This window comes from Patella vulgata, chromosome 6, assembly GCF_932274485.2.
Source record: "Patella vulgata chromosome 6, xgPatVulg1.2, whole genome shotgun sequence".
Lineage (NCBI taxonomy): Eukaryota > Metazoa > Mollusca > Gastropoda > Patellidae > Patella > Patella vulgata.
In genome coordinates this window covers 35,672,549-35,688,970 of record NC_065884.2, presented here as the reverse complement: position 1 = coordinate 35,688,970, position 16,422 = coordinate 35,672,549, and the positions used below count along the sequence as shown (strand labels likewise).

At 35.4% G+C, this 16,422-nt stretch overlaps 1 protein-coding gene across 3 annotated transcripts in view; it reads right to left on the bottom strand.

The window, feature by feature from the left end:
- The window catches only part of LOC126825393 (caprin-1), a 294,531-nt gene that overhangs the window by 208,363 nt on the left and 69,746 nt on the right, over positions 1 to 16,422 (bottom strand). For all 3 annotated transcript variants that reach the window (XM_050555032.2, XM_050555033.2, XM_056101546.1), the window contains exon 3: positions 7,512 to 7,598. In XM_050555032.2, coding sequence (XP_050410989.1) covers positions 7,512 to 7,598 — 87 coding nt within the window. The remainder of the gene's footprint in view (positions 1 to 7,511; positions 7,599 to 16,422) is intronic.

The window sequence follows — 16,422 nt, the reverse complement described above, 5'->3', positions numbered from 1 at the left end:
AATATGTCAAAAAGTTTGTGAATTTTTAAAATCACTTATTTCCAATCCGCCATATATTATCAATTTTGGTTGTCATAGCAACCAAAATGGAAAAAATGCAATTTTTGACCGTTTTCAACGCTACTTACCATAACCCAAAAGGTCATCACCACATTTTAAAGTAAGCAGTTTAAAATATTTGAAACCCATGTAATATTAAATGATATGGATTGTGTAAGTTTGAGAAAAATATGAAGGAGTTTGGGCTGTTACCATAGCAACCACATTTATTTTTTTCCGAAAAGCATTATTTTCCAATAATCATGACATCAATATTGATAATTGTATTATTTTAAAAACAGAAGCTATTGGACAAGATTTTAAAAAATAAATAAAATGAAAATATTTATATGTCTTCTCCCAAGAGCTGGAAAGGGGTTCCCTTTTGAAGAACATTCTGCAGTAGCTAGTTGTCCATTTTGGCCATTATTAAGACATAAATAAAATATAAAAGGAATTAAGATCTTGAAGAGAAATTTTGTTTACAAGTAAATATGTTTGTGAATTTTTAAAATTACTTATCTTTACTCTTGTATATTACTTAATATTTGGTTTTTATAGCAATCAAAACGAAAACAAACACCCCAAAAAAGGCAATGTTATTCCATTTTCAATGATGTTTACCATGACAAACCAATTGATCGCCACATTTTAAGTACAGTAGCAGAAAGCTTTTAAGCATATATTTATAGCCCATGTAATACAAAATATTAAGAATTATATAATTTTAGTGAATTATTAAGGATTTTGGATGGTTGTCATAGCAACCACATAATTTTAAAAAACGGACAACTCTTGTTGCATTATCATTGTTCTCAGCATTCCTTGCTTACATTATTGTTAGAATTCTGCTTTTACATATTATTTTCTACTCAGAAGATAACATTGACCAATAAAAAATTATTCTCTAAAGACTAAAGAGTAAAAGTAGGTTACTCAGTTACTGATAGGCTATGGTAAGCCTAGTCATGTTTATCAAGGCCTAGGCCTAACAGCTACAATTTAACTCAAAGAATTGTTATGTTTTTACTTCACTTTTGAATATTTATATTATTCCTTCAAATTGGTATGTAGCCCATTGAGCAGCTTCCTTTTTTGTATATTTTAATCAATGTAAACAAATATCGAATCAAGGCCCAATTAAGGCCTTAGGTTTGTCCGTTTATTCAATTGTTTAACTGGCCAACAAATATGTGATACTCGAGGTGTTAAATATATTTTCCTAAAAAAAAGAATTAAAATCATAATAATTAGTATGACAACTGTTATATAATGCTAAATTATTTAGTAAAAACTAAAACGTTTTGCGAAAATTGGGTATCCGTTACCCGTATCAATACTGAGTGATGATAGTAATTAGTATTGACATGACTGACCTAATTCATAATCTAAGCCGGTTCCATCATCTCAAACGAAATGTTGCAAATCGCCAACGGCAAATCCAGAAATTGAGCCATTTTTCAAATTATTTCAGCTAGTTGGTCCAACTTTATATATTTGGGTATAATATCCGTTTAAGTGGATAGAAATCGATGTACTAATTATCAGTAGTACCTATACTATCTTCCTCACGCCTGCTGTCAGTACCAAGACCCGTGTGGATGTTTTCCGGTTTCATTTCCATTCGTGTGCACAGAAATGCTTTAAAATTGGGCTTGAATAATTCAGTGAACAGCGAATTTATGATTTCAGAGCATTGAAACATTCGTCAATTTTACGGAATTGTTCAATTCTTGAAAAATGTTTGGTGTTAAAAGTAAAGACGTGTGGTCGCCGATAGGAAATTTCCATTCGATTTTATATTTATATCCTGTCACATGGTTATAAAAGCGCGCGAATATGAGTCACGTGATGTAAACACAGTCAACCCAGCAAAGCCAAAAGGCGTGAAAAAAATGGAATTAACTATCCTTATTTATTTTCAGGCAAGTCCTTTATTCATATAACATAACGCTTACTTCATAAATAAACATCGGAGTTGCCTTTCGACGTAATTTACCGCGAATATGAGTCTAAGGAACATGGAATACATTTTAGTTTTGGTGTTGAAATGACGTCATAACAAGGCTAAACTACGCGATTTATTTTTGACAAAATTTCTCATTGTATACCATTTTCAATTGCTTGGCGGGCGCACTTGCCATGCTCCGATTTTGTTGATTTTAATAGCATCAAAACGACAATAAAACGAACTTTCAATCGGTCGGGGGTGCTATATTGACAAATCGCCTAAAAAAAAGATTGCGTGAATTGAAGCGTTCAACTTGCAAAAAATGCATGGTATTTCGAAATGCCAACAAAGCACCCCCGACCAATTGAAAGATCGTTCATTTATCTTTCTAATGATATTAGAATGAAAAAATAATATTAATAATAAGTGCGCCCGCCGAGTACTTGAAGTGGGGTACCCTCGTTTAAAAACGTGACAAAATTTTTCAGCGTAACGTCAAAACACGGGAAATTAACGTTTTTCAACTTACGTTTATGAAATTAATAAAATGAACACATATATAAAAATTATATCAAACAAAAGAACAGGATATCGGCTTCCAAAATATTTTAAAATTATTACAAAATATTAAATAGCCACCGTATGACGGTAAGTTGAAAAAGGGTTACAAATCAGGAAAAAATGACTTTCTTCCAACGCGGGCAATGGAGCTGTGACACCTATTTATAGATGTAGAATATGACACAGATGATTTTGACATAAACAGAAAATCGAAAGACAAGGTAGTTAACAGCTTTGGAAGATCGCTTTTATCTATTTGTAAATCTTTTGATATCCACATGCTAAAAGGACGTGCACCCAATGATCAAGATGGAAATTTTACATTTGTTTCCCATGTCGGAAAAAGTGTAAATGATTATATAATAGCATCCACATCCCTGTATAACAATATAACTGGCTTTGAGATTGCAGACTATGATACCTCTGACCACTTCCCCTTATGCTGCTCTGTGAAACTTATGGCAAAGAAAAACCTAAAATCAAATGAAGCATCGAAACCATGGCACAGGCTTAAATGGAAAGTTGATCAAGCAGATAATTTTGTGAATAATGTTAAAAAGTATTTGAATGCTGACCTGTACTTTTCCTTTATAGAATGTAAAGATAGCGGGGATACCAATGGTATGGTTATATTATTACATGAAGCCATATCTAATGCTGCTAAACACAGTGGAATGATGATATGTAGAAATCCAGTAAAACTTCACACCACAGAGAAACAACCAATATGGTGGGATAGTGAATGTAATTTGAGTAAAAACAACAAATATATGTTACTAAACAGATGGAGATTGTCAAATACAGATGATGACTTAGCTAATTACAAAAAAGCAAGGAACAAGTTCAAAACTCTATGTAACATGAAGAAAGAAAACAAAGAAATAAAAGATGATCTGTCACAGATATTACCTATTAATACCACAGATACTACATGTAATGGAGAAGTTTGAAGAGATATACAAGAGGAACCAAAACTACAAGCAGTATTTCTCCAGATGATTGGTATACATACTTCAATGGTTTGAACAATACGAAATATGAACATGATCCAGAGTTCACAGAATACGTCACTAGATGTGTTGAAGATTATGAAGTTGACTGTGATATTAACAAGAATGAAGAGATGGATGGTTGTATTTTAGATGAACCGATTAATGTTAATGAGATAGAAAATGCCATAAATAGTCTACCCAGTGGAAAAGCCCCAGGTCCAGATGGAATTCTGAATGAGCACGTAAGGCATTCTATGCTCCTTTTGCTCCCACTTCTAACCACACTGTTCAACACAATCTTACAGAGTGGCAATTATCCAGAGTTGTGGTGTAAAGCCGTCATTGTTCCATTACATAAGCAGGGTGAGAAGACTGATCCTGGAAACTACAGAGGGATTTCTTTATTATCAGTCATAGGGAAAGTATTCACTAAAATCCTAAACACCCGTCTGTCTGAAATGTGTGAAGCCGAGGACATATTATACGAGGAACAGTCAGGTTATAGAAAAGGATTTAGTACCTCTGATAATATTTTCTGTTTATACACTCTGGTTCAAAAATACCTCACACGTAAAAAAGGTTGTTTCTATTGCTTATATGTTGATTTTTCGAAAGCGTACGACTGTATTTCACACTGTCACCTACGCTATATTCTGTTAAAAAATGGTATGAAGGGCAGATTTTTCCGTGTAATAACCTCCATGTATTCTCAACTTAAATCATGTGTCCAAACTGATAAGTTACTGTTGTCAGATTATTTTAATTGTAGCATGGGAACAAGACAGGGCTGCATGCTAAGCCCGATATTTTTTACTTTATTTCTGAACGAGTTACTAGAAATGTTAAATCTGAATAACTGTGTAGGAACCTATGTAAATGAATCTGTGGAAAACATTTCAGCACTATGTTATGCAGATGATATAGCGTCTGTGTCAGACACCGTCGGGAGATTACAAAAAGAAATAAATTGTATTAGTGAATTCTGTATAAAATATGGCATGAAAATTAATTTATCTAAGACCAAAATTATTGTTTTTAGAAGAGGTGGCATTATAAAGCAGTATGAGAAATGGTTCTATCAAGGGGAGGTAATCGAGTCAGTATCTGCTTATAAATATCTTGGTGTATTCTTTACACCAAAACTTTCATGGAGCAAATGTTGTAATCACTTAGCCCAGCAAGGAGAGAAGGCAATGAATATGCTATATGCTTTTTGTATAAATGAAAAACTCAGTATACTGAATTCATTATTTCTTTTGATAGAATGGTAATACCTGTCCTAACATATGGGTCAGATGTATGGGGATCTGAAACATATCAATGCATAGAAGCTGTCCATTTAAAGTTTTGTAGAAGACTCTTGTCACTTAATTCAAATGTACCTAAACTATCTATCTATGGTGAACTTGGTAGAAATCCTATACATGTTTTACATAAATATAATATGATCAAATATTGGCTTAAGATATGTTTTATGCAATTGAAACAGGTCGATGGAAAAATGTTGATAGAGAAAAAAGAATATGTCTATATTGTAATAACACTTTTAAAAATAGTATTATAGAGAATGAAATTCACTTTATATTTGAATGTCCACTTTATTCTAGTCTTAGAAAAAGGTATGATATTAAACAAAAGTTTTATAATTGTACGACGTCATATATTCAAATCATAAATAACCCATCTAGTAATTTAGCTGAATACATTGATATGGGTATGAGACTAAGGAAAAAGTATTTAGATAATTTACTCTAAATCACTTAGAAGTATGAAATGCTACTAAATCAAATACAACCCCTATGTTATCAGCGATTTATGCACTTTATTATATGATTCTATGTAACTATGTTATAATCATTATACTTATAACCATGCATACTGAATAATATCACATGTACTTTGGGCTGAAGGCCTGCTACTGTCATTTAAATAAACAAGCCAACAGTGAGGCTGATGTCCCCCGCCGAAATAGGAAAATAATTAGAGAGTTATTGTGTTCCAAAGTCTCAGCAAATCAAATTGCTTATCGCTCTGCTTAATCTGAGCAGAAAATGCTCATTATCGATCTTAGTCAAGGTATTACTGTAATGAAACTATACACCAAGTTTCATCACTCTCACTTAATTAGAACTAAAGTTATAGTGTCCCAAAGCATCAACCAATCAAATTGTTTATCTCTGCTTACCCTAAGCGGAACGGACAGACAAACAGACAGACGGACGAACCCATTTTAATAGTTCCCTGCTTTCTTCGAAAGGCGGGGGACAATAAGCATGAACATTTACTCAATTCGAAGATCAACCAATCAAATTGTTTATCTCTGCTTACCATAAGCGGAACGGACAGACAGACAAACAGACAGACGGACGAACCCATTTTAATAGTTCCCTGCTTTCTTCGAAAGGCGGGGGACAATCAAAGTAGGAGAGTTATTGTTTTCCAAAGTCTCGACCAATCAAATTGCGTATCGCTCTGCTTACCCTGAGCAGAAAATGCTCATTATCAAACTTAGTCAAGGTATTACTGTAATGAAACTATACACCAAGTTTCATCAATCTCACTTAATTAGAACTAAAGTTATCGTGTCCCAAAGCATCAACCAATCAAATTGCTTATCTCTGCTTACCCTAAGCTGAAAATGCTCATCTTCGAACTCCATCAAGGCATTGACCTAATCAACACATACACCAAGTTTGAACATTCTAGCTCAATTAGGAAGAGAGTTATCGTGCCCCAAAGTATCAACCAATCAAATTGCTTATCTCTGCTTACCCTAAGCGGAAAATGCTCATCTTCGAACTCCATCAAGGCATTGACCTAATAAACACATACACCAAGTTTGAACATTCTAGCTCAATTAAAAGTTATCGTGTCCCAAAGCATCAACCAATCAAATTGCTTATCTCTGCTTACCCTAAGCGGAAAATGCTCATCTTCGAACTCCATCAAGGCATTGACCTAATCAACACATACACCAAGTTTGAACATTCTAGCCCAATTAGGAAGAGAGTTATCGTGTCCCAAAGCATCAACCAATCAAATTGCTTATCTCTGCTTACCCTAAGCGGAAAATGCTCATCTTCGAACTCCATCAAGGCACTGACCTAATAAACACATACACCAAGTTTGAACATTCTAGCTCAATTAGGAAGAGAGTTATTGTGTCCCAAAAAGTGTGACGGACAGACAGACGGACAGACAGAAGGACAGACAGACGGACAGACAGACAGACAGACAGACAGACGGACGAACCCATTTTAATAGTCCCCTGCTTTCTTCGAAAGGCGGGGGACAAAAAAAAAAATAAAAAAATAAAAAAAAAAAAAATTAAATAGCTGACCCAGCTAACATTTATCGCTAATCACTGACATCACTACCGGAGACTGCCGACAAAAGGACTGACAATTTTACCGTAGGCATCGAGATGTTACTTGAAAATCAAGATTATGTGGGCGGAGTTATCGTCTGTCAATCAAACGATCGGCAATTCTCCGAGACAGTTGATGCCTATTTCTAGTCCAAACTTCAAACGGTGATAATTTTGTTCAGAATAAAGTAATTTGACTGAAATTTTCAATATCTTCTTTTTTTTTTATCATCTATTTTTTAACTGTTATATCAAGAATGACCAACTCTTTATTAAAATCTTAATTTAAGCGGTGGACACACTAGCCGAATCAATCGGTGTCGAAATTCGCCTAGTGTGTCCACTGTCATTCGCCCGAATCAAACAGGTTTGATATATTCGGTCGAATATTTATTAGGCCGAATTATATTTGCCTGGTGTGTCTGCTTCGGGCGAAGCATTCGGCTAGTGTGTCCTGTCCACCCATTCGGCACCGATCGATTCGGCCGAACGATTCAGCTAATGTGTCCACTGCTTAATGTATCTTTCATTGTTCGCCATCATTTTCTTCGTGGCAAGCCCTGTAATAACATAGGAGATATAGTAAACCTCATTGTCATACCTCACTCGAAATGGTCTCAAATTGTTTTTGAAGTTCCTGAGCAAATTCTAAATTATGAATCACTTGGTCATACCGTGCAATAGCCTCCTGTAATAAGAAAAAAGCAAATTTGAAAATTAAAATTTGGCCATATAATTTGGTAAATAACATACCCAGTTTTATTTTTAAAGGCTAGATACCAGTCACATTACCTGTATTGCATGTGCAGTTGAAATACTCTACCGTTTGTCCGACAAGCCTTTCATCAGCTTTTCCGCCGGCTTTTATATAGTAACTGTAGTGTTGTTATTTCTCAAAGTATTACAGAATGTTTTATTTATCGATGGCCCAAAATTTTGATGCTGGACGTTACTCATGCTAAGAAATTATTATTACAGCATATTTAGAGTGCACCCTTTCATATAACATGTTCAGGGACAGTTTACAAAGTGACAATATTATCATAAATAAACAAAAAGATTATGGATATGTTAACGATTGTATACAGAGTCAGTTAAAAGCCTGACCATAAGAGACTAGTTGAGCAGTTTTGGGCTTTAAAAGTAGTTTATCTGATGTGCGTAATGTTTGGCCAGGTGTATATTGAATTCTTTGGGACATAAAGATACGTTTTAAGTTTCATCAGAATCGGATAAAAATTGTGACCTCTAGAGGGTTGACAACCTTCGTATCACAGAGTAAAAATACACAGAGTGGCGACTGCTTCATTTGCATACAAAGTAGGTCGCGCACTGCATCTTGGGTTTTTTCTGTAATGTCACTAAACATGTCGGCTAAAGAAGACACTTTGCAGTTGAACAGAAGAAAATACTATAATACTATAGATAATATTACTTGTGGTAAACAATTTAAGTGTTAAGTATATGGTATGTTATATACCTTTCCAAATTTCATAACAAAAATATTATTTTGCTCAATTTTCGATTGCAATAAGCTTTTAATACAGAAAGCCTAATACTGTTATGCTATTCAAAATCACATTTCCCATTTTACTGGTAGGCCTTAATCCGACCAATAAAATATTTACTGACGCACTGTCACTAATTTTAAACCATTCAGTAATTCAAAATAATTTTAATTTACTGTCATTATCTAGTAATAGTATGCTGTATGGTAAACTTCAGTTTTCATGGCAGATAATTCCATAAGTACACAGTATAAACTAAATTTTCTATTTCTAAATAATCAGTTGACAAAAAAATTACAAAAATAAAAGAAACTCTGAACACAGATCAGACCTAATGTCATGGATATCTTGAGCAAACTTCAGATTTATAATAATTTAATATATTCTTGTGTAGTAGTGTAAAATGGATAATTTCGAAGTATTAGGGGGCCTATAAAGTCCGTCAAAACATTACATGACACCCAGAGCAACATGCAAAGTATTCATTCTAAAGTTGTTTTTGGTTTATACTTGTTTGTAAAAAGAGAAACCAATCAACTCAAATAATGTTTATTGAAAAATTTTATAGGCCTATTTCAAATAGAATTATCGTTAATTATTTTTTTTTTTTTTTAAAAATGAAAGCCTACATTAATTAATAGAACAAAAATCATAAAAGCACACAGTGAGTCAACGTTGGGGCCAAAGGTGTTTTATCTTGGAAAACAACCAACGGCTCAAATCTGTTTATTGGAAAACGTTATATGCCTATTTGAAATACGATTTTAATATTCTTAAATTATTTTTTTAAATTTTAATGAAAGCTTACTTTATTAACATAACATTAATAAGAAAATCACACAGTAATAAGCTCTAGAAGACAAAGGTAAATCATGCTGATGTTGAATAAAATAGGCCTTATCCAAAAAAGGGCGTGGCACTTTGACATTTTCAAATGGTCCATTTTAAGGTGTATGGAAATTACATTTCAAATCTAGGAATCGAAACAAGTATTTGGTGGCTTAGTTTTAAAGTTAATAACTTTTTAAAATCGACAATAATTTACGGCCTTATAGGCCAATTCATAAATCGTCACAAATGCCGGCTCTCACTTCATTCCGGGCTGTACCACGCTTTATCTATGCATGTTTTCAGGGCTTGCCACGAGACGCGAGCAGTTGGTCACGCTCGCGCTGTGCTCGCGTAAATCTACATTTACGCGAGCGGTTCGTTGCTCGCGCAAAATTTTAAGAAAACCCTGTAAAAATAATCAAAATATTGACAAGTTTATTGCCGAAACTAAACCAACAATGTCAATAACTTCATAAATTCGTCTGTCAAACTGAGATTCACCCAGCTGCACGCGGCATTTCCTCCTTAAATTTGATTGGCTAAAAAGTTACTCAGCACTCTTGTTACTAAAAATACACTTTAGACCTGAACGTTATGACTGGTTTTCCTACGAACACCAGTAACGAACGCGTGATAATCGAGTCTAAAGTGAAGAATGTTTACATCCGGCATTAGGCATTCACGCTAAATGAACACGTTTCAAACTAATATTTATCGGTATTTCCTATTTTATCAGAACTTCGGTTTTTATTCCATTGTGCAGTCGTATAATTTTCAATCTAAGCGTAATAATGGCCAAAGGCAACCTGATTGCCCTATCCACATTTATTTCGTGGGGTGAAGAAATCCATACGGAAATTGGTTTTAATAAAGAAGAGTACGTATGACTGTCAAAAACAGAAAGCGATGGTCACACGTTTACTGCAAACTTTGTGCCAGGAATAGCAATTTTCTTATGATTTTAAATTGAAACAATGTTACAAAATGTGTGCTCACGCAAACAACATTTTGCGTGAGCAATTTTTATTGCTCGCCTCGCTCGCCCAAACCTAAATTTGCGTGAGCAGTCATCTGCTCGCCATCAATTTATTCGTGGCCAGCCCTGTGTTTTAAAAATTAAATATGAATCATGTTTTATAAATTCCCGAAAAACACACACAACTAACGTATGATTGTATGTGATAATTCTCGGTAGTTTTGTTACCGAAAATACTATAAAACTACGAAATTAAAGAGATTTAGTTCATCGATATAGATATCGTAACGTCGTTGAGCGAAATGTCAGTGAGTGTTTATTACAGAAAATTCCCAAGATGCATTGCGCGTCGCTGTGTGACTATGGGCTGTAATGCGAGTCGCTACTCTGTGTATTTTTACTCTGTGTTTCGTATTGCATACTTTTACACAATTTGCGTACAAAGAGCGGCCATTTTGTTGGGCAGTTTCATTTCGATTTTCCCGAAATTCGAATTCAACCTTCATTATGGTGGAATGGTGATGTATTTATACAGTTTTTAAAATCAAACAATCAGGGCCCATAATCCAGGAAGTTAAGTTTAGGTAGCCACGATTATCAAAAGGAACCAAGATCTTAGTGTGTAATGGTGATATATTCACCCTTTTTTTTTTAAATCTGATAAAAATTGCGACCTCTACTTACAAATGTAGACCACAAGTTAAAGTGATTTTTTGTTCAATCAAGGGCCATAATTCAGGAAGTTACGATCCAATATGCTCGATTATCGAAAGGAACCAATATCTTTGGGTTATACACATGTATTTCAAGTTTCATCGAATTGGATCAAAATTGTGACCTCTAGCCGGTCCACAACCTTGATTTACCAGATGTTTACACTATTTGCGTAAGAGGGGCGTCCATTTTGTCCGTCAGTTTTGACCTGATTTTCACGAAATTCGAACTCAACAGACATTACGGTGGTACGGTGATATATTAAATGTTTTCTTAAATTGGATAATAATTGTGACCTCTAAAACGTGATTTTTCGTACAATCAGGGACCATAATTCAGGAAGTTAAGGTCCGATATGCGCAAATATCAAAAGAAACCGAGGTCTGTGGGTTATAAACATATTTCAAGTTTAAAAGAAATCCGATAAAAATTGCGACCTCTACAGTGTTCACAAGCTCAAAACATGATTTTTCGTACAATCAGGGGCCATAATCCATGAAGTAACAGTCCGATACATGCCAATATGAAAGGAACCGAGATCTTATGGAGATAAACCTATATTTCAAGTTTCATTGAAATCGGATAACCAGCGGCTGCCAGGCAGAATACGCCCACATTTTCAAGAGACAGATAGAGAACAAGCTAAAAAAGTAATTTTTCCTACAACCAAGGGCCATAATTCAGGAAATTACAATTCAATATGCGCAAATATCAAAAGGAACCGAGATCTTTTGGTTATAAACTTACATTTCAAGTTTCAACAAAATCGGATAAATATTGTGACTTCTATAGGGTCCACAACCTTGATATACCATATTTTTACGCTATTTGAGAACGAGGGGCGGCCATTTTGTCTGTCAAGTTTTGGGCCGATTTTCACAAAATTCAAACTCAGCCGCCCTTGGGGTGTAACAGTGATTTGATAATACGTTTTTTAAATCGCATAAAAATTATGACCTCTATAGGGTCCACAAGCTAAAAACGCGATTTTTCGTACAATCAGGGGCCATAATTCAGGAAGTTACGGTCCGATATGCGCGAATATCGAAAGGAACCAAGATCTTTGGGTTATAAACTTACATTTTCGAGTTTCAACAAAATCGGATAAAAATTGTGACCTCTATAGGGTCCACAACCTTGATATACCATATTTTTACTCTATTTGAGAACGAACGGCGGCCATTTTGTCTGTCAATTTTATACCGATTTTCACAAAATTCGAACTCAGTCGTCCTTATGGTGTAACGGTGATATAATAATACAGTTTTTTAAATCGGATAAAAATTATGACCTCTATAGGGTCCACAAGCTAAAAACGCGATTTTTCGTACAATCAGGGGCCATAATTCAGGAAGTAACGGTCCGATATGCGCGAATATCGAAAGGAACCGAGATCTTTGAGTTATAAACTTACATTTCAAGTTTCAACAAAATCGGATAAAAATTGTGACCTCTATAGGGTCCACAAGCCAAAAACGTGATTTTTCGTACAAACAGGGGCCATAATCCATGAAGTTTCGATCCGATACATGCCAATATCGAAAGCAGCCAAGATCTTTTGGAGATACACCTATATTTCAAGTTTTGTTAAAATCGGATAAGAATTGTGACCTGTAGAGTGTCCACAAAAAAATAACAGACAGACGGACGTCCGGACGGACAGGGGTGACGACATAATACGTCCACATGAAAATGTGGGCGTATAAAAATTATGACTTCTATAGGGTCCACAAGCTAAAAACGCGATTTTTCGTACAATCAGAGGCCATAATTCAGGAAGTTATGGTCCGATTTGCGCGAATATCGAAAGGATCCTAGATCTTTGGGTTATAAACTTACATTTCAAGTTACAACAAAATCGAATAAAAATTGTGACCTCTATAGCGTCCACAAGCTAAAAATGTGATTTTTCATACAAACAGGGGCCATTATCCATGAAGTTTCTATCCGATACATGCCAATATCGAAAGCAGCCGAGATCTTTTGGAGATAAACCTATATTTCAAGTTTCGTCAAAATCGGATAAGAATTGTGACCTCAAGAGTGTTCACAAACAAATTGTAGACGGACGGACATCCAGACGTCCAGACGGACAGGGGCGACGGCATAATACGTCCACATGAAAATGTGGGCGTATAAAAATTGTGACCTCTATAGGGTCCACAACCTTGATATACCATATTTTATGCTATTTGAGAAAGAACGGCGGCCATTTTGTCTGTCAATTTTGGGCCGATTTTCACGAAAAAAACGTGATTTTTCGTACAAACAGGGGCCATAATCAATGAAGTTTCGATCCGATACATGCCAATATCGAAAGCAGCCAAGATCTTTTGGAGATACACCAATATTTCAAGTTTCGTTAAAATCGGATAAGAATTGTGACCTGTAGAGTGTCCACAAACAATTGTGGACGGACGGACAGGGGCGACGACAATATACGTCCACATGAAAATGTGGGCGTATAAAAATACATTGACATCTCTTTTGAAAATTTGTAACTATTACTACTGACAATTAACAATAAAAGTCATATTGTCCACACGACTACAACAAGGTACTAGTTTGTTGTTAGAGGGGCGTCTATGTTATGTCAATCGGTTTCTTTTGATGTCACGTGTCAGTTCTTATTATGGAACCTTGATTGACAGTTTGCATCCACCAGACTCTTTGGTGCCAAAATGAAAACGTCAGCAAGGTATTATCGAACTGATACGTGTCAATGTACATGTATTCAGTAATGTTCCATAAACTTGTTGACGGTGAATTCTGACTGTGTGATTACATATCAGGAGACGAAGGCTTTTAATTCATTTGTGATTTAAACCAGAAAAGATATGAGGTGTGATTTACCGATATTAGATGCCATGTGTGACTTATTTGTCAGTATGTGAATTACTATTTAGATGGATAAAACTACGCCCCCGGTAAGACTAGCATACTGTATATTGGTGTGCATTTTATAATTTTTATATAATTTGATTGAATTTGTAATAGTCCATCGATATTCACAAGGTGTTCACTCGGTAAATCACGGAATTCCACGATAATAAACACGGTAATATCGTGTCCCGTCAAACCATTGTGACGGCCGTACTGTATGTTTTAAGTTTCAAATAATTTTCCAATTTCATTTGTGACTATTTGCGATTCTTTTTCATTAAAAACAGATTTTACATTAACAGTCTGGAGGCTCAGCGCGGGGAGGTGTCCACCAAATGAGCACAAAACTAGAGACAACTTTTCTAGAGTAAAATTTTGCGTAGAATACGATGCCGAGTGGTAATCAGCCCGCCGTTGGGGAGTTTTTGAGATATTCGGGGTCAAAGGTCAAATGGGTTCATTTGCACTGAAAGTGAATGTGCGGTCATTCTTGTATCAGGAAAATATGCTGCAAATGATCGAAAGTAATCCCACTTTCAATAAAGATAGGTTGCCAGGCAACGAAACATACGCCCACAGCAGGTAAATCGTCCGGGCAATGAAACATTTATAATACACTAAAATCTGATTAAGAGCAACAACTCAGAAAACCAATAGAATTTGTTTGGTTTTTATAAAGTTCTGCCCCATGCTAACGTTTTGTATACAAAACTTTTAATACTGTATCATGAATTTAGCTGCTCCAAGTCATAAAAATTCATTGAAAATCAATATACTTGTTCCTCTCAAGATCGTAAACTCTGTGTATCAAGCTGAAGTCAATCGGATGATAACTTTAGCCTTTAGAGCGTAACAAGATTTTGCAAAGTGATCCAGGGCCATAACTTTGGCAGTAATTATCGGAAATTGTTGAAAATCAATAGGATTCTTCGTCTCATGATCCTAAACACTGTGTATAAATTTAAGGTCAATCGGATATTAACTTTGGCCTCTAGAGCGTCCACAAGATTTTTTGAAGTGATCAAGGGCCATAACTCTGGTAGTAATTATCGGAAATCGCTGATAATCAATAGGCTTCTTCGTCTCATGACCTTAAACACTGTGTACAAATTTAAGATCAATCGGATATTAACTTTGGCCTCTAGAGCGTCCACAAGATTTTTTGAAGTGATCAAGGGCCATAACTCTGGCAGTAATTATCGGAAATCGCTGAAAATGAATAGACTTCTTCGTCTCATGACCTCAAACACTGTGTATAAATTTAAAGTCAATCGGATATTAACTTTAGACTCTAGAGCGTCCACAAGATTTTTCAAAGTGATCAAGGGCCATAACTCTGGCAGTAATTAACATAAATTGCTGAAAATCAATAGGATTCTTCGTCTCATGACCTTAAGCACTGTGTATAAATTTAAAGTCAATAGGATATTAACTTTGGCCTCTAGAGCGTCCACAAGATTGTTTTGAAGTGATCAAGGGCCATAACTCTGGCAGTAATTATCAGAAATCGCTGAAAATCAATAGGCTTCTTCGTCTCATGACCTTAAACACTGTGTATAAATTTAAAGTCAATCGGATATTAACTTTGGCCTCTAGAGCGCCCACAAGATTTTTTGAAGTGATCAAGGGCCATAACTCTGGCAGTAATTATCGGAAATCGCTGAAAATCAATAGGATTCTTCGTCTCATGACCTTAAACACTGTGTATAAATTTACAGTCAATCGGATATTAACTTTGACCTGTAGAGCGTCCACAAGATTTTTTTAAGTGATCAAGGGCCATAACTCTGGCAGTAATTGGACACAGATCACCAAATATTCCTACGCCGTCACCCACGAAACAAGGGCCAAAGCTATTTTTAGTCTTCCTCTCCCTTTTCCTTTTTCCCCCTTTTGCATGGCGATTTTTGTTGACTTTTTGGTGTAGAATCGAGGAAAAGGGTTTGAAAATACATTTTCTGCCAGGTTTTGGTGAATATTCATAATTTTGATGCGGAAGGATACAAGAGTTGAGAGGTTGGTTAGGTTGAAATGTAGGGCCTGAAATTGCATGTTTACTTGTCTCTACTTCCAGCTTGTGTATCTCAAGTTTTTCATGAAGAACCTCATACGTGCTTTTGGGCAAGTGGTTGCCACATGTTGCTCCATCTGTGGTAGAAAACGTTCTACCCAACGAAAATTTGGGAAAAAGTTAGAGCCGGTCTAAGATACGAGAATTAACATTGGAGTCAATGGGGAAATCTTTAGTGATCTGTGTCCAATTATCAAAAATCGCTGAAAATCAATAGGCTTCTTCGTCTCATGACCTTAAACACTGTGTACAAATTTGAAGTCAATCGGATATTAACTTTGGCCTCTAGAGTGTCTACAAGATTTTTTTAAAGTGATCAAGGGCCAGAACTCTGGCAGTAATTATTGGAAATCGCTGAAAATCAATAGGCTTCTTCGTCTCATGACCTTAAACACTGTGTATAAATTTAAAGTCAATCGGATATTAACTTTGGCCTTTAGAGCGTCCACAAGATTTTTTGAAGTGATCAAGGGCCATAACTCTGGCAATAATTATTGAAAATCGCTGAAAATCAATAGGCTTCTTCGTC